This window comes from Physeter macrocephalus, unplaced genomic scaffold (assembly GCF_002837175.3).
Source record: "Physeter macrocephalus isolate SW-GA unplaced genomic scaffold, ASM283717v5 random_321, whole genome shotgun sequence".
NCBI lineage: Eukaryota > Metazoa > Chordata > Mammalia > Artiodactyla > Physeteridae > Physeter > Physeter macrocephalus.
Window position 1 is genome coordinate 35586 of NW_021145620.1, and position 21956 is coordinate 57541.

General features: G+C 59.7%; 5 protein-coding genes and 3 non-coding genes across 9 annotated transcripts; 4 read left to right on the plus strand and 4 right to left on the minus strand.

Moving 5' to 3' along the window:
• Nucleotides 1-527: 527 nt before the first annotated feature.
• On the minus strand, nt 528-3056 carry GFER (growth factor, augmenter of liver regeneration). Its single transcript, XM_007100080.3, has 3 exons — nt 2762-3056; nt 2212-2408; nt 528-1286 (listed from the first exon to the last, which is right to left on the minus strand). The coding sequence occupies exons 1-3, from the start codon at nt 3020-3022 to the stop codon at nt 1124-1126; spliced, it is 621 nt and encodes a 206-aa protein (XP_007100142.1). The 5' UTR covers nt 3023-3056; the 3' UTR covers nt 528-1123.
• A 2842-nt stretch (nt 3057-5898) lies between these two features.
• NOXO1 (NADPH oxidase organizer 1) lies at nt 5899-8685 on the plus strand. Of its 2 annotated transcripts, none has more exons than XM_007100086.4 (8): nt 5899-5970; nt 6065-6145; nt 6327-6412; nt 6497-6679; nt 6850-7031; nt 7131-7244; nt 7876-7993; nt 8073-8685. In XM_007100086.4, the coding sequence occupies exons 1-8, from the start codon at nt 5905-5907 to the stop codon at nt 8338-8340; spliced, it is 1098 nt and encodes a 365-aa protein (XP_007100148.1). In that variant the 5' UTR covers nt 5899-5904; the 3' UTR covers nt 8341-8685. The 2 variants fall into 2 exon arrangements, with proteins under 2 accessions (XP_007100148.1, XP_007100147.1); XM_007100085.4 differs by having other exon boundaries at nt 5905-5970; nt 6327-6402; nt 6502-6679.
• Nucleotides 8686-8693: 8 nt separating this feature from the next.
• TBL3 (transducin beta like 3) lies at nt 8694-14960 on the minus strand. The gene is made up of 22 exons (XM_007100084.4): nt 14863-14960; nt 13313-13364; nt 13137-13232; nt 13003-13050; nt 12757-12898; nt 12583-12667; nt 12327-12497; nt 12167-12242; nt 12001-12094; nt 11734-11915; nt 11499-11640; nt 11340-11398; nt 11158-11261; nt 10536-10683; nt 10220-10450; nt 10079-10149; nt 9839-9995; nt 9700-9758; nt 9343-9446; nt 9167-9238; nt 8920-9078; nt 8694-8836 (listed from the first exon to the last, which is right to left on the minus strand). Exons 1-22 carry the CDS (start codon nt 14901-14903, stop codon nt 8727-8729), a joined length of 2403 nt encoding a protein of 800 aa, XP_007100146.1. The 5' UTR covers nt 14904-14960; the 3' UTR covers nt 8694-8726.
• A 942-nt stretch (nt 14961-15902) lies between these two features.
• On the minus strand, nt 15903-18326 carry RNF151 (ring finger protein 151). Its single transcript, XM_007100082.1, has 4 exons — nt 18303-18326; nt 17610-17755; nt 17185-17281; nt 15903-16418 (listed from the first exon to the last, which is right to left on the minus strand). The coding sequence occupies exons 1-4, from the start codon at nt 18303-18305 to the stop codon at nt 15933-15935; spliced, it is 732 nt and encodes a 243-aa protein (XP_007100144.1). The 5' UTR covers nt 18306-18326; the 3' UTR covers nt 15903-15932.
• Nucleotides 18327-19276: 950 nt separating this feature from the next.
• Nucleotides 19277-19403, minus strand: LOC112064884 (small nucleolar RNA ACA64). Its single transcript, XR_002891735.1, has one exon. It is a non-coding gene; the product is annotated as a small nucleolar RNA ACA64 (small nucleolar RNA).
• Nucleotides 19404-19890: 487 nt separating this feature from the next.
• RPS2 (ribosomal protein S2) lies at nt 19891-21712 on the plus strand. Its single transcript, XM_028485202.1, has 7 exons — nt 19891-20091; nt 20180-20269; nt 20409-20516; nt 20773-20946; nt 21027-21186; nt 21406-21497; nt 21594-21712. The coding sequence occupies exons 1-7, from the start codon at nt 19906-19908 to the stop codon at nt 21672-21674; spliced, it is 891 nt and encodes a 296-aa protein (XP_028341003.1). The 5' UTR covers nt 19891-19905; the 3' UTR covers nt 21675-21712.
• LOC112064873 (small nucleolar RNA SNORA64/SNORA10 family) lies at nt 20570-20703 on the plus strand. Its single transcript, XR_002891725.1, has one exon. It is a non-coding gene; the product is annotated as a small nucleolar RNA SNORA64/SNORA10 family (small nucleolar RNA).
• On the plus strand, nt 21213-21339 carry LOC112064875 (small nucleolar RNA SNORA64/SNORA10 family). Its single transcript, XR_002891727.1, has one exon. It is a non-coding gene; the product is annotated as a small nucleolar RNA SNORA64/SNORA10 family (small nucleolar RNA).
• Nucleotides 21713-21956: the final 244 nt, after the last annotated feature.

Consider the following 21956-nt stretch of genomic DNA (forward strand, 5'->3'; position numbering starts at 1 on the left):
CGAGCCCCAGTCTGGGAAGATCCCACATGCCGCGGAGCAACTGGGCCTGTGAGCCACAACTACTGAGCCTGCGAATCTGGAGCCTGTGCTCCGCAACAAAAGAGGCTGCGATAGTGAGAGGCCTGCACACCGCGATGAAGAGTGGCCCCCGCTTGCCACAACTAGAGAAAGCCCTTGCACAGAAACGAAGACCCAACACAGCCATAAATAAATAATTTTTTTTTTTTTAAATCACACTTTGCCATTCCTCTGCTCCAAACCCTCCACTATGTTCCATGGGAGCTGGGTATTAAAACCACATCCTTGCTGGGGCCTTGAGGAGCTCCTGCCATGTGACCATCCCTCACCTCTCTGATCCTCCCTTGGCTCCAGCAACTCAGCTTCCTTGGTGTTCCTGGAACATCCTGGCCCACCCTTGCCTTGGAACTGCTCCCTCTTCCTAAGGAGCCAGAACCCAGATAGGAGGAAGCAGGAGACCACAGAGGGATGAGGGCAGGCCCTGTCCATCGTTGCAAATCCCAGCACAAAACACACTGAGGCCAGGTCTTCAGTCACTTCTCCAGCATTTTATTTTTGGTCTCAAGCTCCACGGAGCCTCCTCTGACAGGCCTGGGATGGCTCTGCGAGGCCATGTGCCAGACGGAAGGCGCACAGCAGAGCTCAGCCCCCAGGCCTCTTTCCTGAAGTGCAAATGGCACACAGCCTCTGGCGCTACCGTCCCTGTTGTACCCCTAGCTGTCCCTAGCTACAAGGTGGGGAGACAGTGGCCTGGCCTGGAGGGGCGAGACAGGGAAGCCCAGCCAGGCCCGTCACCTTCCTGTGCAGGGAAGTAGGCAGCAGGGTGTCGAGTGGGCGGGAGGCCGAATCCTGAGGAAAGGACAGCTAGGCTGCTCCTGCCTCCACCTGCAGCACCACGGGGCGCGGGTTGAGGAGGAGGCCATCGGGGTGCCTGCAACGGGTACCTCCACTTACACTCCGAACCTGAGAGGGAAAGGGCTCCACGGGTAGCGTCTGGGGACCACCCAACTGAGACAAGGCAGGCTCTGGCAGGCTCTGGCTCTGACGCGCACTTTAATAAGCCCCACCCTCTCTGGCCAGGCCGCCCACAGGCTCTGGCTGCCCTCTAGTCACAGGAGCCATCCTTCCAGCCGTCGCGCCAGCGCTCGTCCACCAGTGAGCAGTTGAAGTCCGGCTTGCCTAGCTTGTGGTTCACCTCATTGTGCAGGCGGCATAGCCACTGGGTAAAGCAGGCCCGAGTGCGAGTGTCTGGCTGGTTCCTGCATATCCTGCGTGGGGGGGAAGCACACGGAGAAGAAGGGCAGGCAGTGCTCCCACTGTCCCTGCCCCACCAGCTCCTTGCCTGCTCAATTCAGGGAGGAGAACTGGGGCACTGCTGTGAACTACACCCAGAAGTGCCCTCATGCTCTGAATTCCCAGAAGGGGGCAGACCCTGCAGCAGCAAGGCCTGGTGGACTTCTAGGCATGCTCAAACCCTCACCTCGGGAGCTTTGCAAACCCTGTCAAGAGCCCTGGGCAAGACACTGAGGCAAAGGCCTCAACTTTACAACCTGGTAACAATCAGGAATCCTCACCCCAGCGTCCCTGGTCCCAGGCAGTGTGTGGAAGGGGTGGAGCTGGCATAAAGGCAAAACTGAAAACCAGATCTGTTTCTTAGCACCTGTGGCCCTGCTGCGTCAGCTCAGCAAAAGACCTTGTTCTAAATGCCCAGGCTTCAAATGGCAAGGGCTGCCCTGCCCCCCACATCCAGCCCAGAAACGCCATGGGTGCCAAACAACAGTTCTTGGGCTCCCCAATGAAGAAAAGGTGGCTCCTGGAAGCAACAGGAGTGAGTTCCCAAGGTCTTGAAATTGGCAGTCCTGCTCCAGAAGTTAGGCAAAATGGAGTTCTCCGAAACCTGCCAGAGCCTCCATCAGTGTTAAGCAAGGGATCTCAGGAGGGAAGCCCTCCCCGGGAGCCTTGTGGCTGCAGAAGAAAGCAGTACCCAGCAGCAGCCCCAGACAGCTTGGCCTTTGAGGAGAAAGAAGATGGCTCAGATGATCCAATCCCTTCTCTGTTGGTGGTCCCTGCTCTCGGCAACCCTCTGCCACCTCTGCATCTTATTTCTCTAGGCTCCCCTTTATGACATCAGCCACTGGCCCCAGGCCCAGGTGGGATGCTCTGCTGCCTGCAGACTGTGCAGACACAACTTACCTTTTCCTTATGTCTTCAGCACACTCCTCACACGGGTAAAACTTGGAAAATAAATGTATGAACTGAGCCATATCTTGCTGCTGTTCTGGGGTGGGCAGGTCGGGATAGTAGGCCGCCAGGGTGTGGAGGACAGCCCAGCTGTGGCGGCCCAGTTCCTCGCGATCCGGAGGACAATCTTCCCTAAACTTGCTGTCCCGCTGTGGAAGGAGGCCGACCAAGGGTCAGTTCGGTTTTCCCCAACCAGAAACCTACAAAGCTTCCCTTTTTCCCCCACCAGCCGGAGGCCCACTGACTGGAGACAGAAGTCCTGAGGCCGATCCAGCCCACATGTGGCTAAGAGCCGAAAGGCCAGGGCTACCTTGGGGGCAAGGTTTAGGAACAACCAAACCCTGGGGGCAAAGTCTCTCAGGCTTAGGGCCTGTGGGAACGCTCGGCCTGGGCCCTGGGAAGTCTGCCCGGGGTGCTTGAGAACAAGGTTTGGGGGCTGGGGCTAGGAGTCAGCAGGGCTCGCGGGCCTCTGAGGGGAGGTGGCGGCCCCCTGCATCCGCACCTTCTGCTGTGTCCGCATCCACGACTTGAAGTCCACGCAGGCCCGGCAGGGCCGCCTCCGGGAGGCGTCCTCGGCGACCTGAGAATCGGAGGCCGGCGCCTGGGATGGCGTCCGGGCCGAAGCGGCGGAATCTCTCCGCCCCGCACCCCGGCCGCGCGCGTCCGTCACCAGGTCGTCCGTCACCTCGGAGCGCGCGCCGCCGGGCAGAAAGGAGAAGAGGTTCCCACCGCCGAAACTGCCCCGCTCGCCGGGTGCCGCCATGTTGCCCGCGCAATGCCTGCCGGGCCAGGTCGGCCTCCAGATGGGCTTCCAAGTCGGCCTCCAGGCCAGCGCGCGCGCCGCCGCCAGGGCGCGGCCACAGGAGCCGGGCGCGCGCGCCGCGGGCGCGGGCGCTGGGCCTGAGCCGGGGCCGGGGGTGGGGGCGGGGCCTGGGGCGGTGTCCGGCATGGAGGCGGGGCTGGGTGCCTTGGTCCGCGCCCGGGAAGCTGCAGAGCCAGAGACAGGGGTCCGGGCTAAGGACGCGCCGGAGGCCCGGGCTGGGGTGTGCGCGGAACCGGAGGCCCGCGTCCTGGCCGCGCCCCTGGGCCTCGTTCCACGGCCCGTGCCCGACCTGCGTCGTCCGTGGCTGCGCTCCCGCCTCCTCCAGTAGAAGAGCAGCGTGTTGTGGAAGACGCGCCCTGGCCGTGCCGCGGCCTCGGGCTGCGGCCTCGGCCACGTCTGTGCAGCGGCCCGCGATGCCCCCATTGCTCCGCTCTGACCGTCCCGCGTGCCCGCGGCTTGGCTCTGTGCCCTCAGTTGGGAGAGCGCCCAGCTTGGGCAGTGAGCGCACAGAGGGCGTGCTGTTGGTGCCGGGGGTCCGTAGGATCCACCTTGGCGACCGGCGCCATGGCAACGGGCGCCTGGCAACGCGGGGCGGGGCCGTGCCTGCAAAGGAGGAGGTGCGTCTCTGGGCTCCCGCGAGTACCGAGCAGCCCCTCTCTCCCCCACCACCGACCCCGAATCCTACAGCCTACTTGAAGAGGTTAAACCCACGTCGGGAGTGGCCTCAGGGATACCTCTGCTTCCATATGTACATTAATTAATTCTGCAAATATTTGTTTAGTGCCTAATCTGTTCTAAGAAATGTTCTAGGCACTGGTCAGTGCAAGGAGCAAGATTCGTCCGTCCTTGACCTCCTCAGCTCATAGTCCAGTGGTCAAGACGGAAAAAACAAAACCAAACAAACAAAAAGAGTCACACTAATAAATGTTCAGGTACAAACTGTGATGGGGGCCATGAACAGGGCGTGGTAAATCTGGGAGGCCTCCTTGAGGAGGTGACCCTTAGACAGTGGCCTGAAGGATGAGGAATCAACTGAGGAGGGCAGTCGAGGCCAAGGCAGGAGGGAGGAGGATCTTGGCTTCTTGCATGGGCAGAAAGGCCAGTGGGACAGGACCTGGGAAGGGTGGTGGGAGGAGAGATCCAGAGGTGGCCAGAGACCCACCAAGGACATCATCAACTGCCATGGCAGCTGGGAATTTATTCTGAGGACCCAGGGAAGGTGCTGGGAAGTTTTGGGCGGGGTACCCTGGCCTGATCCCATTTCTGTTTTGCAAAGATTCCTCTGAAGAGTGGATTTCATGGGAGCAAGTGAGGAGCACAGGCTTTGGGGGAGGATGGGGCTGCTGGTAGTTGTCCAGGTGAGAGGTGAGGGTAGGGGGTGTCGAAAAAGAAAGAGTGGAAAGGATCTAGGTTGCTGGGGGTGTAGAGCAGGGGCTCTCAGTTGGCATAGGGAGAGGCCTCAGCATCTTTCTAGGTCCCTGGCTGTGAGTAAGCTGGCCCTTCTCCCACTTCTCTCCTCTGTCTTCCAAGGGAGCAGGATCTGTCCCACCCTGTACCCTACCAGGCCAGTGGCCCCCACTGAGATTGGCAAGGTGACAGCTGGGCTGAAGGCACTTTGCAAAAATTAGGCCTATGTCCACAGGTGTTCATTGCCTGGGCCAAGACTAGGGAAGGTTTGAAGGTTTCAGGGAGAGCCACTGGTTGAACAGATACACAAAGGCCTTTTGTCAAGGCCAGAGTGGTTTCCTGGAGGGATGCCTTAGAGGCTGACCCCTCCCTCGAGGGCTTGGGGTAGAGGGAGTCTCAACACAGAGCTGGTGGCTCCAACAGGGGGAAGAACCACTGTGTGCCAGGGTTGGATGGGGCTCCAAAAATCTCCCCTATAAGGAAGCAGTCCAGAGATGTGGGGCACCTGGCACACCATCTGTCTGGGGATTCTAGGGCCTTCCCTTCACCACCCCAGTTAGTGGAGGGATGGTCACTCCTGATCTCAGAGGCTGTGTTTGCAGCAAACTATGATAAATCTTGAATTCAGAGATGGCTCTCAAAACAGTCCTAGTCACCACCTCCCCCATCCCCCAAGCGCTGGTGACTAGAGATGGTCCCTCTTCATCCTGCCCCAAGTCTCTCCACCACAGGGGAACCTATGGGGTAAAACTGTGACATCCGCCTCTCCCCAACACATAAAGAAAAAAACCCTGACAATTAATATCCATTTAACACAAATTTCCTTCTCTGTGATTTGGGGACATTATGGAGACCTTTCCTCCAATGTGAGGATTAAGCCAAACAAAGCACTTAAAGTCTTTAACACTGGGTCACTGGTTCCTGATGAAGACTGCAGTTAGCTCCCCAGGGAGTTCAAAGACAGAGGCAAAGGGCACACCCGGCAGGCGGCTCTGACCGATCTCAGCACTACACAGGGTGTGGGAGAGCCGGGAGGTGTGGCCAGGCCTGGCGGCACTTTGATGGCTCTTTCTTCTCCTCCACCCATGGCCAGACTCCAGCAGGAGGGCCTCAGGCCGCAGTCCCAGCCCCAGCCCCTCCGCTCTTTCTTTGCTTCTCCTCCCACCCACGGAGCCCTGTGCTCCTGCCCCTCTACAGGCTAAGGGTGCGGTGAGGAAGCTGTGAAGGACCCAGTCACAGGCAGGGAAGTGCAGCAAGGACCTGGCAGGTCTGGGGCATCGCCGGGGAATTCCAAACAGTTTTCCGGGTACCCGAGGCCTCCCTTCCTCCCCATGTAGGCAGGGAGGCAGTGGGACGCTTGACCACACCCGACAGACTCCAGAAACCTGTGACGGAGATCTGGGGAGGCCACAGCGATGGCAGGCCCCCGGCACCCGGTGTTTGTGAGCGGGGCAGCTCTGGTACAGACAAACAGGCTCCAGGTCGGGACTGATGGGATCCCTGCCAGCCCCAAGGGAGAGGGAGGGAGTTCCTGGCCTAGCGCCTCCAAGAAGCCCCCAAACTTTCATCTAACAGACGTTCGCCTTTTCCGTGTGCTGGTCGGATGACGGCGACACCTTTGCACGAAGAAGCTGGGAGGAGTTCAGGAGACTCCATGTGAGTGAGTTTGGAGCCACCCTGACTTCCCCCAACTGCATGACCCACCTGTGACCACCCCCCATTGCCTGCCCTTGTGCCCACTCGGGCTTCCAGCCCCTAAGATCCTGGAAAGGGACCCCCGCCCTCCCAGGGGAACCAGTGGGCCCTCGGAGACCGACACGCCCCTTCTCACCCTCAGAAAACCCTCAAGGAGACCTTTCCAGTGGAGGCGGGTCTGCTGCGGAGATCTGACCGCATTCTCCCCAAGCTTCCAGGTCAGGCCAGCAAGGATCCCAGGAGGGGCGGGGTAGGCAGCAGTCTGATGTGGGGAGCCCTGGGGTGTGTCTCATGGTCAGTCCCTATCCTGCCCACAGATGCATCGTTGTTGGTGCACTGGGGCTGCACTGGCCGAGGCCTGGCGCGCCTGCAGCTGCTGGAAACCTACTCAAGGGCGCTGCTGGCAGCAGGGGAGCGTGTGGCCCACAGCCCGGTGCTCACTGGCTTCTTTGCACCACAACCCATGGACTTAGAGCCTGTGCTGCCAGCTGGCAGGTGCCTGACCCACCCCCAACTCTGTCAGCAGAAACATCTGGAAGATGGGGAGGCGGGGTGGAGGAAGGGCCGATGAGGAGGGGAGGCTCGGAGGCTGGATGGACATGTGGGGGATGCCAGGCAGCTCCCACACTTCCCACCCACCCACCTCTCACCTGCACCCTCACCAGCCTGGTGATCCTGCCTGCCCCGCAAGAGCCCCTGCCAGGCCCCACGGGCAGCCCTGCCATCCGCAGCCTGGAGGCTCAGAGCCTGCGCTGCCTGCAGCCCTTCAGCACCCAGGACACGTGGGGCCAGCCCTTCCATGCTCGGGCCCAGGAAGCCCTAGATGTGCTGCTGCGACACCCCTCAGGTGGGCCTGGGCGGGAGTCTGGGGACACACCCTTCTGCCCCCTGGGATGCCAGTGGGCCTCAGGAACCAAAACACCCCCTGCCCTTATCTTGGGCACAGGCTGGTGGCTGGTGGCGAATGAGGACCAGCAGACGGCATGGTTTCCTGCTCCCTACTTGGAAGAGGTGGCCCCGGGCCAGGGACAAGATGGGGAATGGTCCCTAGGGAGCAGTGGTGAGACTAACCCTCCTCCCCACACCCACCACCACGGGGCAGTGTTCGGCAAAGCTGAGTCACAAGAAGCATGCAAGCCAGGGGAGTAAGGCCATGGGACGACCAGGGGGTGCCAGTGGCCCTGTAGTGTGTGCTTGGTCCCCACAGTGAGCCGGAGCCCCAATGGGTTTTTTAAAATTTATTTTATTATTTTTGGCTGCACTGGGTCTTCGTTGCTGTGCACAGGCTTTCTCTAGTTGCGGCAAGCAGGGGCTACTCTTCCTTGCGGTGCACAGGCTTCTCACTGCAGTGGCTTCTCTTGTTGTGGAGCACGGGCTCTAGGCGCATGGGCTTCAGTAGTTGTGGCTCATGGGCTCTAGAGCGCAGGCTCAGGAGCTGTGGTGCATGGGCTTAGTTCCGCGGCATGTGGGATCTTCCTGGACCAGGGCTCGAACCCGTGTCCCCTGCATTGGCAGGCAGATTCTTAACCACTGTGCCACCAGGGAAGCCCCCCCACTGGGTTTTAAAGCGGTCCCTGGTGTCAGCAGAAATCCAGAGGGGAGCCCGGAGGTGGTGATTCAGCAGGAGATGATGCAGGGACCAAGAGGTGGGACCCTGGCCTCTGTGGTGACCACCAAGGATCCATTCCCAGGGTCCCAGTTCTGTGCTTCCCATGCCTACGAGAGCAGCCAAGCTGATGAGCTGTCTGTGCCCACAGGGGCACGCGTGCGTGTGCTGGAAACGTCAGACCGTGGTTGGTGGCTGTGCAGGTGCGTGGGGTGAGGCTCTGGTGGGCCAGTCTAACAGGGGCAGGGCCCAGTGCTAACCAAACCCCGCCCTCCCCCACAGGTTCCAAGGCCGCACTGGTCTTCTCCCAGCTGCAATGCTGCAGCCTGATGGGCTGGGCACACTCCTCAGCGGACCATGGCTCCACCTCAGGGTAGATGGTGGGGAGGACAGGGAGGGCGAGGCCCAAAGCTCCCCCAAGTCCCCCCAGGCCACGACCCTGACGCCTACCGTGCCTGCCCGACCATCTCGGAGTGCCATTCAGAGCCGCTGCTGCACCATCACCCGTAAGGCACTGGGGCAGGACCCAGGGTGTCACGGACCCCCTTGAGAGTGTGTGACATGTCGTGGAGGGCTGCGCTGTGCACCCCACAGCTGGAGCGGCAGGCCAGAGGCTCCAGACCCCAAGGATGATGGCTGGCAGCCACATCAGCCTCAGGGCTGTGGGATGCGCAGTTGAAGGGGGGACTCCCTGGCTGGTGGGGCAAGGAGACTACACTCTCCCTTGTCTTCTGAGTAAAGTTCTCCTGACTGACCCCCACCCAGTGTCTGTGCTGAGGAGCAGGGACTGGGGGATCTTGGGCCAGAGTGTGGGGGTGGGGCTGGCTGGTGGGCCCAGCCTCAGGCTGGCTCAGGCAGTGGTCCAGGACCTGGGGTGAGACAAAGCCCAGACAGACACAGGGAGCCGAGATAGCAAAGTACATGTTTTGGTGTGTTTCAGAGGGCCGCGGGGGCCGTGGGCAGGGTGGGCAGCTTCATGTTGTGCCATAGGAAGTCCAGGAAGGTGGCTGCCTGCAGCATCCGGCTGAGCCGCTGAAAGTGCCGCTCTGGGGGAGGACAGCAGGCGATCAGGGTAGGTGGAGTCTGGCTGGACGGCCCCCTGCGCCCACCCGGGGCTGGGCCTACATACCGGTGTAGGGCAGCAGGGCCTCAAGTGAGGCCCGCACACCGTCATAGGCCAGCAGCTCTTCTGGGGCCTCGTGCCGCAGAAGCACGCCCAGCACGGCCTGGGCTTCGTGGCAGTGCCGAGAGTTGGTGTTCCATGTGACACAGAAGCGCAGCAAGGCCTCTGTGGGTGACGGGGACCATCAGACCTGCCTGCTGGGCCACCCCAGCCTTACTAGGCACCGTCCAGCCCCGACCTGCCTGCCCCAGACCTTTCTGGTCTCGCCGCAGTTGGAGCACCGTGGCTTCCAGCTTCTCGCAGGACTCCGGGTCCCTTTGGATAGCTACGGGAGGAGGAGAGAGGAGACTGTGCCCCTGGGGAAGGGGCACCACGGGCCCGAGAGACTACCCCCCGCCCCCCGCCTGTCTGGCCCGAGGCAGCACTGACCCTGGATGACAGTCAGCACAGTGTGGGGCCGGTCTAGAGAGATGGCCAGGCCCAGCGCCCGCAGGTACCGCTTCTCATGGAGCAGGTTGTCCAGTTCTTGCTGCCTGGTGGGGGAAGGAGGGGACAGGACCACTCGGGGACCTGGCTAGGGCTGAAGGCAGAGCCATCAGGGGCTGGCTGAGGAGTCTGCAGCCCGGGCCTGAGCACCCGCTGGGGGTGAGCTGTGTTGCTGCTCCGAGCCTCGGTTTCCCCAAGCTATAGAGAGAAGGGATGCCAATGTGCCCTACTCCAAGGGGCAGGGGTGGTGCTAATGCGTGGGACTTGCTGTGCGGGGTTGGGTGGAGACCCCCAACTCACTTGACCACCTGCTCCTCTCTCTTGGCCTGCTCCTCTGCCTGCTCCGCCTCGGTCACATCCTGGGGTCAGACTGGGGTCAGACTGGCACACCCACGCTGTCCTGCCCACTGTCCCCCCCACCCCACCCCAGGCCACACACCTTCCAGAGGATGACGCAAGAGTCGCTGGCGCCGGTGAGGGCATGGTCATCCAGCCGGCTGCAGTGCAGCCCCCAGACCTTGTCCTCATGGGCATCCAGCGTCCTCACACACTCATTGTTCTTGATGGTCCAGAGCTTCACGAGCCCATCAGAGCCGCTGGGTTCAGGATTGGGAGGGGGCTCAGCCCTGGGGCCTGCCCCCAGCTCACCCCTAACCCTGCCCCGCCCTCACGCACTCACCTGGACAACAGCTGTGTGCCGCGGCTCACAAAGGCCACCTTCAGCACAGAAGCATCATGTCCCTCGAACGTCTGCAGGGTGGGGAGGGAGGTGTGAGGTGTCACCAGGTGGGGGGCCAGGCCTGGGCTGAGGGCGGCTTACCTTGAGGCAGCTGAAGTCCTGCAGTGCCCAGAGCTTGACAGTGCCATCGGCCGAGGCCGTAGCCAACACCTGGTCCATGGGCGAGAATTGGACACACCAGAGGCCACGCCGGTGGCCCGAGAAGACACCCAGCAACTGGCACTGTGGTAGGGCCCAGAGTTTGGCCGTGCGGTCCTGTGACCCCGTGGCCAGCAGCTTGTCGTTGGGGGCAATGGCCACACTGTTGATGTCCTGGTGGTGGGAGCAGGCAGCAGCTCAGATCCCCATCCCAGCAAGGGCCCTGCTACGACCCCACCTGTGTGCTGCGTGCAGTCACCTTGTCGTGGCAGTGCTGCGTGGCCTGGGCCTGTAGGAGGACAGGGCCACCATCGGGGCCTGTGCTCTTGGATGGCAGGGCTTCAGGGATGGGCCACAGCTTCACAGTGCAGTCCTGGCTGCCCGTCACCAGGAAGGTCTCCTTCAGCCTGAGGCCCAATTTGGGGGAGGGGGAGAGACACCTGCTGAGCCCTGGCCAGCCCTGTCTGCAGCGCACCAGAGCTCAGGCCTGTCAGACCTTTGTCCAAACCAGAAAGACTGTCCCGGAATGTGAACTAACGTGCCACCGCCTGAACACCTCTGGGACCACCTGCTTCCACTTAAGTCTGCACTGCCTGCCCTCAGTGCTGTCAAACCCGGGGACTTGGTCCCAACAATGGGAGCCCCAGGCCTAAAGAGCACCCTCTCCCCCTGTACGCTGCTGGTGTCATTGTCCCTGGTCTAACACCCCTCCCCTTTTATCCACACAACTTTAAGATCACTTCTTAGGGACCTCCTACAGTGGCATCTGGGGATGCCCCAGCTCCTGTCCTCTAGTCCACATTCCTAGGCTGGCGACTCTGAGAGCAAGGCAAAACCTGCCTCTGCCTCCATGACACCCGACCCCAGCCCTGAACCACTACCTCGAGCAACAAATGGTGCCCACGCTGTGTGTGTGTCCAGAGCCCTGAGCCACACAGGCCACCTCGCCCGCCTTGTTCATCCTCCAGACGCAGATGCTCTGATCCTGGGGATGGGATGGGTGAAGAGAGGCTGGGCTGTCGGACCTGGGGCCCTGTCCCCCCCATCTCTCGTGGTGCTTCACCTTGGCACAGCTTACGAACAGCCACCCCTTCCGGAACACATCTAGGGCCAGGACAATGTCTAGAAAAAGGTGAAGGGGAAATGGCTAGAGAACAGCTGTGGCAAGGTGGGGCAATCCAGTCCTGGGTGAAGTCCGGGGGCGCTGGTCTGGTGCCCTCACCTGTGTGGCCGTGGAGAATCTGGCAGGCGGACGTCTGCAACTCAAACACTTTCAGGCAGGGGCTGTTAGAGGCCACCACAACGTGGGAGTCCTCGGGCCCGAGGAACCGGACGTCCAACACCTCCTCACTGTAGCCGGCAAACTGTGGGGGTGGGAGGGACACAAGCCGGGGCCTGTGTTGAGTGGAGGGCTGGCATCCTGGGCTGTGGGCCGAGCAGGGTCAGCAATTGCTCACCTGTTTTTTCAGCTGCAGGGAGCGGGCCTCATAGAGCAGCAGGTTGTGGTCGGCAGTGACGCTGAGGAGCAGGCCAGCGGCTCGGGACAGGGTGCAGTGGGTCAGCTCCCGCCCGGGGCCTGGCAGCTGCTGCTGTGCATGGACACACTGCCCAGAGGCCGCCTCCCACACGCGCAGCATGCCTGTGTGGGGACAAGGGCCGCTGGGACTCACAGGTCCATAGGCCTCCCTTACCCCTGCTGCCCGCCCTGGCCTGGCCCCACCCACCTTGGTCGCCGGCTGTCAGGAAGTGCAGGCCCGCAGACTTAACACCCAGCTCCGGCGCCGGCTCCTCTGGCAACAGAACTGCAGCCTCCACACTCTGAGGACGAGCAGGTCAGAGGTGGCAGCCCCACATCCCACCCCGCCCCACTCAATGGCCCTGGCGCCTCACCTCAAACACTGGCACGGTCCTCGTGGCCTGGAGGCTCTGCAGGTCCCAAACAATGCAGATCTTGTCACGGCCTGAGCTGGGGGGAAACAGCCACCTCAGTTCCCGAGTCTCAGCTGTGGCCTTCCCTTTTCTGCCAAGGCCTGGGTGTCTGGCCACTTACCTGAGCATGGTGTGACCATCAGCACTAAAAGTCAGAGAAGTGACAGCGCTGTAGTGGGCAGTCAGCATGGCCAGGCACGACCGGTCCTGCAGCGACCACACGCGGATGCTGTTGTCTGCGGCTGAGGAGAAGAGGAGCAGGCGTGCGGGGTCCGGGTGGAAGGCCACCAAACTGTAGGCAGGTGGGGTGGGGCTGGTGAGCTGTGCCACCCTGACTGTGACGCCCCACCCACCCGCCCTCCACCACCCCTACTCACTGTATGACGCCCGGTGAGCCCCGAAAGTGGTGTGTCCCATAGTGCTGCACGATATCCCAGACACGCACGGCCCCATCACAGCCGCCTGTGGGAATGTATTTGAGGTGCGGGGGCTGTATGCCCAAAGCCACCTGCCTGGCTCTAGCCGCCCCCTCTACCCAGCCGGGGTCCTACCTGTGGCTAACAGCGTGGAGGTGGGGTCGAAGGCCATGGTGGCCACAGGCGCTGTGTGTATTGCCTTCCACAGGCGGGTGATGCTGCCCTCTTGCCAGGCCCACTGAGCCAGCAGCAGTGCCCGGCTGGCTGTCACCAGCACCTGGGGGAGAATGCAGTTCAGTTGGGGGCAGAGGCATGAACGCCGTCCTCATCAACTCTGGTTAGGAAGTACCGGAGCCCACCTCTTGTCCCGGTCCCATATACCTTGTCATCGGGGCTGAGATCAAAGGCAGTGATGTCCTCCTGGTCCTCCTGGGGCGAGAGTGAATGCACAGGGTGCCATGAGAATAGGCTGCCCCCCACACCAGCCCCTTACCCTGACCCTCCCCTGCCCTCACCTGTTCCAGGCTCTGCAGCATAGTCCCCGAGGCCACATCCAGGATGTTGACTCTGGTGCCACAGACACAGAAGAGGTGCTGCCCAGTCTGATCCAGCTAGTGACAAAGGGGTCTCAGTCAAGGTAACACTTTTCAGCCCCTGCCTGCCCCACCACTCTGCTCCCCTGGGTCAGTACCTGCACCTTCCCGCCCTTGTAGAAAGGCTCGATTTTGCGCTCGACAGCATAGCTGGAGGAGAGATGGGGAGAGAGTGAACCACCCACCCCTTGGTCCTCAGTGCCCAGCCCTGCGCTAGGTGCTCTCTCAGAGATCAACTCAATAGGGCCCTGCCCTTGAGGAGTTCCTGGGTAGCAGCAGGTATGCAGGGGACATGAGAGAGGGAGAGTGACGAGCTCTTCTACTGTTCCTTTTTTTAAATCTCTCAGCAGTACTGTGAGGTGGGTGTTGGTACCCCCATGTTACAGAAGATTTGGGACCTTGGACTGGTCCGTGATCCACACGGGTCCCAGGGCAGACCAAGTCTTCCCAGAGACTCCCCGGTATGGAGGAAGCCAGGTCTTGGGGGCCCCCTGCTGGCCATGAGAGGCCAGGCTTGGGTACCAGCCCAGAGCAACATCCTCTTCAACATTTTTATCCCTGAGGTCCAGCCTGCCCCTTCCCCAAGCCCGGCTCCTTCCTCCACCCCACTCTCTGAGCAGATTCTCATTTCAGCAAAGGTGTCAGGCTGTCCTCTCCCCTCCCTCTCGGCTACTTCCATGCTGGTCCAAGCCACTGCACTCTCCTCTCCAGGGAGCTGCTCCAGCCTCTTCACTTGGTCCCTATCACTCTCTCAAACCCTGATCCCAGAGAGGCCTTCTAGAACATAACTCTGTTCATGTCATCACCCTGCCTTAAAGCACTATGCTCTCCTTACACGTTTACAAGACCCTGCCTCGAGGAGTATCTCTTGACTCTTTGTGTTCACAAGGGCTGTTCCCTGTATGTGGCCCAGGTCTCTCTTCCCGAATTTCAAAGGTGCCTGGCTGACTCCGCTGGAGGAAGCCTGACAGCCAAGATGAAACGGAGCCCCCCTGAACCCACTCGACCATCCAACAGATGGCCTTGGCATCAGGGCTTCCCCTTGCTAATGCGTGTCACGGGCCCTGATAGAAACGATTTGCTTAATATGTTTATCCCACCAGACTGCTGCACACGGCGAGGCTGAGTCTGTCTGATACCGGGCACTGAGCACTCAGATGTTCAGCATAAGTTTGGGAGTTGAAATAGCACGGGATTGAGGGCTTCCTGGCCACGGAGGACCAGTCCATCTCCTGACCTCTCTTCCTGCTCCCCGGAGAAGAGGAACAGCAGATGAAACCCCCAGGCCGCTTGCCCCAGAGGTGGTTCTTCTCCCGCTACCTGAGCGCTGGGGAGTACCGCTCCCGTCCAGGACCAGCCTCGACCTGTGCTCAGTTCGCCCCTTCCTCCCTCTCTGGGATTTCTTGTCCCCCTCCCCCTCCCCAAACCGGCTCCAAGTTTAAGTAGCGGAAGCCAGCTGCACCCGGCGGGACTCCAGTGCGCGCCCTCCGAGAGCAGTCAGTGCCGGCTCTCCCGCGAGGACGCCGCGGGCCTGTCCGTATCCAGCCCTCACCCCCTCCCCAAACCGAATGGGTGCAGGACCCACGCCAGGCGCCTTCGCTACTCCGCTGCGAAGCCGGCTCCCTCCCCCGGCGGCGCCCCGGCTCACTTGGACTTGAAGCGGCCCACTCCGGCCGCCGCCTCCGCCATGTCGCCGCTGCCGCCGCCACCGCCGCCGCGTGAGGGAGACCTGGGCGCTACACCACACTGTCGGCGCCGGGAGATGGCGTCACCGCCGGCAACTACTGTGACGTCACCAGCGCTACGGCCTCGGCGACATCTTTGCTGTGGGCAGCCGAGCGGCGTCAGGAAGCGGAAGATGGCAGAGGCGTTTCCGGCCTAGAGGGCGGGCTGTAGAAAAACGTGGAAGCGGCTGGGGCTGACTGGCAGCGTGCTGGGGTCTCCAGCTGCTTGTCATTTTACTGGACATTTAAAAAAGTATTCGGGAGTTTCCATGGTGCCGCAGTGGTTAAGAAGCCGTCTGCTCCTGCAGGGGATATGAGTTCGAACCCTGGTCCGCGAAGATCCCACATGCTGCAGACCAACTAAAACCCCTGCGCCACAACTACTGAGCCTATGCCACAACTACTGAAACCTGTGTGCCTAGAGCCCGTGCTCTGCAACAAGAGAAGCCACTGCAATGAGAAGCCCGCTCACTGCAAGAAGAGTAGACCCGGCTCGCCGCAGAAAATGCAGTGTGCATTTTTATTTATAAATAAATAAATGTATTTAAAAAAAGCAAAAAAGGAATTCGTAGGAAGTGTTTACTAAAGTAATCCCAATACTTCTGCACCCTTGGCATTCTGGGATTTGGGGCAAGAGTGGTCAGGTGTGGTGAGTTAGCAGATAGAGCCTGTGAACCGGGCTCTGCCTTAGGGCTTCCGGTAAGTATGAGAAATAACGCAGGTAAATTAATAAATCGGGTGATTTCAGAGTCGTTCAAATATTGATTGAGCACATTTCCACGTGCAAAGCACTGTTCTAGGCACTTGGTAGGTACCAGCGAAGCCGGTGAGCCAGTGTGAAGAATTGGTGGGAAAGAACTTGGAAAGGTCCAGGGAAACAGGCCAAGATGTCCCTTTCAGATGAGGTAATGCCTGGAGGGGCAGGCGTGAGGCCAGCAAGCACAGCGGTGGTGAGGCAGCCAGGCCTGGGCTCTGTGTTTATTTACTCTCCTATTTACAAGGTAGCTTGGCCCTGGGCCCCCCACATCTCAGCCCCAATGCTGCCTTCTGGGGGCGCCTCAGCCTCCTCTTGTGGGGCGCCCAAGAGCAGGGCGTCATCTTCCTCCAGGAACTCTCTGAGCTGGGCCAGCTGCTGGCGGATGAGGTTGGCAGACCTGTACACCTTGCGCATGCGCCGTAGCAGGCACAGCACCAGGGTCCGGCTGCGCTCCTGGCGCTGGCACCAGGCCTCGCGCAGCTCACGGTAGCAGTTGTGGCTTGCCCGTTCGGCCGGGCCCAGGGTGGTCCCGCAGCCCAGGGGGCAGCGCTGATGGGCACCATGCTGGCAATTCTGCCGGTGCTCGGCCAGGTTCCCACGAGGCACCCGCGACGTGCACCCCTCGTTGGGACAGGCCATCAGCTCGAAAGGGCATGAGTCCTGGTGCCCCTTCCGATGGGCCAGGGGGCACGTCACCAGGCAGCCAGCATCGGCGTTCTTGCACTGGGGGTGGAGGAGAGCATCGTGTGAGCCAAACCAGGTGAGGCACTGCCAGCCATGAGCCGGCCGCCCCCCATAGAATCCCCCATCCATGGCATTCCACTGAGCAGGATCCACTGAACTGGGAGCCTCCCAAGCTCTTATGTACCACTGGCTTGGTGGAGAGAGGGAAACAGTGGAGCAAATGCTTGGAGGTGGGAAAAATCTAGATCTCTGAGAGGAGGGGGACAGGACCTGAGGTTTAGAGAACAGGGAGTTACATGGTTGGGTTGGTCTGGTGGATTGTTTGTATGCCAGGTTGTTTTTTTTTTTTTGGTTCCACTGTGTGGCTTGTGGAATCTTAGTTCCCCGACCAGGGATTGAACCTGAGCCATGACAGTGAAAGCACTGAATCCTAACCACTAGACCATGAGAGAACTACCCAGTCAGGTTTCTTTAAAAAAATCTCAATTTCCCCATCTATAAAACTACAGGGCTGGAGAGTAATGGGCAGCACAACAGACACTCCATCCTCTGTAATCCCCATTTTACAGCTGGGGCTCCTGGAGCTCAGAAAGGTTAGGTAACATGCCCAAAGTCACACAGCAAGTAAGTGGTAGAGAAGTGACTCAAATTCAGCCAAGTCTGATGACCTCAAGAAGGGCAGTCTGTTGGTGTAGAAACCCTCAGTTCTGAGGATGGGATTCTTTTCAACCCCTCTCCTGGCTCTGCTCCCCACCCCTACAGGGGTGAGGAGGGTAGGGTGGTGGGAGTGGGTGTTTTGAGCTACCTTGACTTCTAGGCGGCCAATGATCTTCTGGAGTTTATTCACATGGACCATCTTTTTCTGTTTCACCTCTTTCCTGCAGCACGGACAGGTCTTTTGTCTAGGAGACGTAAGTGGAGGTGATTGTTGGGAGTGGGAGGAGAGCAAGTGGCAACAACATGCCTCCCCTGGTGGTCCCTCCTTCTCTTTAGCTGGAAGAGACCTAAGAGGGCTTTATAGGGAGCTCTTAGCTCTGAGGCTGGGGCTAAGGGCTGCAGATACCACAGGGTGACCAGACTCACATACATTAGTGTCCCAGGAGATTTGGCAGCTGAACTTTATGGCCGTCATGACCCAGTGCTTGGCTGACCTTCCTCTCTGTTCTGGGCCCCAGGAATGGCTCCCAGCCCACCCCCTGCCCTCCCAGCCTTTTGGGTGCCCAGTAGCACCTGGCTAGCCACAGGAGGATGCACTTCTTGCAGAAGATGTGGCTGCATGGCAACCTCATCGGCCTCTTGAGAACTCCATGGCAGACAGAGCACAGGAAGTTGCAGTCGGGAGGGCTGGCGAAGAGGTTGAGATCATACCCACCACTCTGCAAAGGCCAGGCCAGCATCAGGGCCTGGCTGGGACCAGGATTTGGCTCCCCACTCCACATGCCCAGAGAAGGACCCCAGGAAGCTTTGGGTGGGAGGTGGGCTACATGAGAGCCCCAAGTGGAGGGCTGGGTCAGCACCCACTTTGAGGCGACAGTGGTGAGGGTCAAGACCCCCCATGACTACCAACCTCCAGCTGTAGAAGCTGGCCTTGGCCTGGAGTTAACACTTGCCCAGAGGGACTTCCCTGATGGCGCAGTGGATAAGAATCTGTGCTCCCAATGCAAGGGGCCTGGGTTCGATCCCTGGTCAGGGAACTAGATCCCACATGCATGCTGCAACTAAGAGTTCTCAAGCCTCAACTAAGGAGCCCATGAGCCACAGCTAAGACCCAGTGCAACCAAATAAATAAATACTATTTAAAAAAAAAAGACTTGGCTAGAGCCCTCTGAAAGGTTTCCGTGTCCTATTTGGGAGTTGTACCCCACGGTGCACATCATCTTAGTGAGGAATGGGGTCCAGATCTGGACAGGTCTAAAAGCTCACCATGATCTCTGTCTGGATGGCAGCTCCACTGACCGCTGGGGCTCAGGAGCCATTTCATAGCAGGAGCAGGCCGACATCACAGTGGCATTGTCCAGCTCAGGCCAATCACAGCCCTGGGCCAGGGCACCACCTGGCTCTTGCTCCGCTCTCAAGAGTCACAGGGCAGCCCACACCCGGGATAGGTCTCTGGAGCCCCTGCCTTGCCTCTGCCTTTGGGGTGGCTGACAGCCATCTTCAAATAGCACTAAGGCTGGAACCAAGCTTCCAGGGGCTATTTCCCCAAAGCTGAGGCTCCAGCAGGAGTGCAGGGACTGTTCCCCTCTCCTTCCTCAAATAGTCTGCCCAGGTGGCCAGATCCCCAAGAGCTCAGGGGACTTTAGACATTGACTCATCACCAAGTCTCTTAGGATCAGAGACCTATGGAGCTAGCTCCAGGGTACAGACCAGGAGTGAGGACCAGATTTCCATGGTACCGCAGCAGGAGCCTAGCACGTGGGAGAGCCTCCCAGAGCAGGTAGGCTGACCACCTGGGTAGGCCTATGAGGAAAGGTGTGGGGAAAACAATGTCCAAGTGTGAGGCACAGAACAGAGAACTGCAGTTTCAATACCACTGAGTGTTGAGCTCATCAAATCCTAAAGGCCCTAACCCTTTCCTGAGAGCAATAGGGAGCCACTGAAAGCCTCTGAGCTGCAAGTCTTACACTCCCACCCTTGTTCAGCACACCTCGGTCCCCACGTCAGCAGATGCGTTTTCCAGAATGGTAGTCGGGGGATCAAGAACACCCACACACGGATGAATTAGATCAACAGCTTTATTGAAAAACGAAAGCAGAGCCCCCCTTCCCCCTCGGTCATGGCGGCGTCGGCCTCAGGCTCTGAGCATCCAGGTATCCTGCGGGTAGAAGACGAGATCAGGGATCAGGTACCAGAGTCCAGAACATGAGAGCGGCCGCAACCGGGCCCGGAGCGGCGGCGCATGTCGGGGCCTGGGTTTCACCTCCCCACACGGAGGAGCGGGCGGTGAGCTGAGGCCCCCGGTGGCTCTGGGCGCCGAGTCTCACCTGCAGCCACGGCCAAAGCCGCAGGTGATTTTCAACCAACGCCGACCTCCCAACCACCCCACAGCGCCCCAAAGTGCCAGACGGAAGCACCTTCTGAACGGACCTACCTGCAGCCGGAGAAGACGAGGTAGAGGCCGAGCGGGCCCTTATAGCAGCGTCCCAGTCGCGCAGATTCCGGGGCCGCAGACACGCAGGCACTCGCAGAGCTCGGCGGGGGCGGGGCCCCTCGGAGCCAATCACAGGCCGCTTTATAGGCCCTTGGCACAAGGGCGATTGGGGTGGGGCAGCCGAGATCTCGCGGCGCTTGGCGCTATATAAAGACTCCTTTGAGAGTTGCTTCCTTCTTTTTTTCCGTAAAAACACGTGAGTGTTGTAGTTAGTAACGGCGGCCGGTGGGCCTGGGCGGTGGGAATCCGCCGCCATCGGGCGGGGTCCGGGCTGGTGCGCCCGTGCTGTGGGGCTGAATCCCGGCCTGGGCACCGAGGTGTCCGTAGATGCTAGGGCCTCACTGACTGGCTGGTTCTTGTTACTCTTTTTAGCAAATGGCGGATGACGCCGGTGCTGCGGGAGGGCCCGGAGGCCCCGGAGGCCCCGGGGGCTCTGGCATGGGAGGCCGTGGTGGCTTCCGCGGAGGCTTCGGCAGCGGCGTCCGGGGCCGGGGCCGGGGCCGCGGTCGGGGCCGGGGCCGAGGCCGCGGAGCTCGCGGAGGCAAGGCCGAGGACAAGGAGGTAGGTCTGCGCTGTGCGCGTGAGGCGGGCCCTTGGACGGCACCGGGAAGGCGGTCCTGGGCACCTGCTGGGTCTTTTCCTCTTCCAGTGGCTCCCCGTCACCAAACTGGGCCGCTTGGTCAAGGACATGAAGATCAAGTCCTTGGAGGAGATCTATCTCTTTTCTTTGCCTATCAAGGTAAACATGGGTTCTCTTTTTTTCTTGGGTGGGGCCTTGGCCTGGGGTCGAGGGAGCTTTGTCATTCGTTGGACATTGAGGGGTCCTAGGCTCCACTTTTGGTTTTATTAAACAATTTTGTCACATTTTTTTCTTGTAGGAATCTGAGATCATTGACTTTTTCTTGGGGGCATCTCTCAAGGACGAGGTTTTGAAGATCATGCCTGTGCAAAAGCAGACCCGTGCTGGCCAACGGACCAGATTCAAGGTACCCCAGTAATCTTATTTTCCTAGGCTGTTTCTATCAAAGGCTTTTGTGAGACTCTCTCAGCTCTGCATGGTTGCACTTGTCTTCACGCGTGTGACTCTCGTAATGGGGAGAGAGAGAAAGGATCTCCTCAGGATCTCAGATAGGTCTCCTGGTGGCCAGTCTTTCCTTGAGGGGCACAACAGACCCTGTGTGGTGGGTGGCTACTGACGTTATGAAGGGCAGTGGACCACCAGCCACGTCAGTCTCTTTGCAGGCGTTTGTCGCCATCGGGGATTACAACGGACATGTTGGTTTGGGTGTGAAGTGCTCTAAGGAGGTAGCCACTGCCATCCGTGGGGCCATCATTCTGGCCAAGCTCTCCATCGTCCCCGTGCGACGAGGCTACTGGGGGAACAAGATCGGCAAGCCCCATACAGTTCCTTGCAAGGTAGGCTGGATGGTGGTGTGTGGCAAGGCCTGCAGTGGTGCAGACTATCCAGCCCATCTCCTGACTCTACCCATTCCCAGGTGACTGGCCGCTGTGGCTCTGTGCTGGTGCGCCTCATCCCTGCCCCCAGGGGCACTGGCATTGTCTCGGCCCCTGTGCCAAAGAAGCTACTGATGATGGCTGGAATTGACGACTGCTACACCTCTGCCAGGGGCTGCACTGCCACGCTGGGCAACTTCGGTAGGTGGCCCACATGTAGACTCTGGCTTCTCTCAGCTCTGCTCAGTCATGTTCTGTGTGTGGTTGGTGTACTTTGAGAGAGAGAGGAAGGCCCTCCTAATGCACGACAGACTGGCCCACAGTGGCCTCTCTGTTCCTAGGAGTGCGACAGCTTCTTGCTGTAACTGCGGGTTCATCTCAGGTCAGTTCACTAATCCTCTCCTATTTTCCCTTTTGTAGCCAAGGCCACTTTTGATGCCATTTCCAAGACTTACAGTTATCTCACTCCTGATCTCTGGAAAGAGACAGTGTTCACCAAGTCTCCATATCAGGTACTGCCTGCCCCGCTACCCTGTTAGGCAGGCTGGGCAAAGCAGAGGGGGGTAGCAGTCTATTTGGTTACAACTAAAGCCTCTTTGTCATTTTAGGAATTCACTGATCATCTTGTAAAGACCCACACCAGAGTTTCCGTGCAGAGGACCCAGGCTCCAGCTGTAGCCACCACATAGTTTTCTATAAGAAAAATAAAGTGAATGAAACTAGTTTATATAGTTGTTTCTTGTTATATAGTTGTCTCTTGTTTTTTTGCGGGGGCCGTACCATGAAGCTTGCGGGATCTTAGTTTCCCGACCACGGGTTGAACCCGGGCCCACAGCAGTGAAAGTGCAGAGTCCCTAACTGCTGGACCATCAGGGAACTCCCTATTCTCAAGTTTAGCGGTGGCTTAATTTGGAAGGGAAATGGGGCCAATAGATGAGAAATCTGAATAAGACAGACTTAACAGTGTGTCA

Bases quoted from the DNA above. Each gene is read 5' to 3' on its own strand.
- RPS2 (XM_028485202.1), top strand. From the start codon at position 19,906: ATGGCGGATGACGCCGGTGCTGCGGGAGGGCCCGGAGGCCCCGGAGGC. The intron at 21,187-21,405 runs GTAGGTGGCCCA...TCCCTTTTGTAG, and splicing joins TGCCACGCTGGGCAACTTCG to CCAAGGCCACTTTTGATGCC. The intron at 21,498-21,593 runs GTACTGCCTGCC...TTGTCATTTTAG, and splicing joins TCACCAAGTCTCCATATCAG to GAATTCACTGATCATCTTGT.
- RNF151 (XM_007100082.1), bottom strand. The intron at 17,282-17,609 runs GTGCTACTGGGC...TACGTCTCCTAG, and splicing joins ATCCTCCTGTGGCTAGCCAG to ACAAAAGACCTGTCCGTGCT. The intron at 16,419-17,184 runs GTAGCTCAAAAC...CTCCACCCCCAG, and splicing joins TTGGCCGCCTAGAAGTCAAG to TGCAAGAACGCCGATGCTGG.
- TBL3 (XM_007100084.4), bottom strand. From the start codon at position 14,903: ATGGCGGAGGCGGCGGCCGGAGTGGGCCGCTTCAAGTCCAA. The intron at 11,916-12,000 runs GTGGGTGGGGCC...GTCCCCACACAG, and splicing joins CCTGACAGCCGGCGACCAAG to GCATGCTGCGCGTGTGGGAG. The intron at 10,684-11,157 runs GTAGTGGTTCAG...ATTGGGCCTCAG, and splicing joins GGCACCATTTGTTGCTCGAG to GCTGAAGGAGACCTTCCTGG.
- GFER (XM_007100080.3), bottom strand. From the start codon at position 3,022: ATGGCGGCACCCGGCGAGCGGGGCAGTTTCGGCGGTGGGAACCTCTTC. The intron at 2,409-2,761 runs GTGCGGATGCAG...CTCCTTCCACAG, and splicing joins GGATGCGGACACAGCAGAAG to CGGGACAGCAAGTTTAGGGA. The intron at 1,287-2,211 runs GTAAGTTGTGTC...CCCCCCACGCAG, and splicing joins GCTGAAGACATAAGGAAAAG to GATATGCAGGAACCAGCCAG.
- NOXO1 (XM_007100086.4), top strand. From the start codon at position 5,905: ATGGCAGGCCCCCGGCACCCGGTGTTTGTGAGCGGGGCAGCTCTGGTA. The intron at 5,971-6,064 runs GTCGGGACTGAT...TTCATCTAACAG, and splicing joins TACAGACAAACAGGCTCCAG to ACGTTCGCCTTTTCCGTGTG. The intron at 6,413-6,496 runs CAAGGATCCCAG...CCCTATCCTGCC, and splicing joins AAGCTTCCAGGTCAGGCCAG to CACAGATGCATCGTTGTTGG.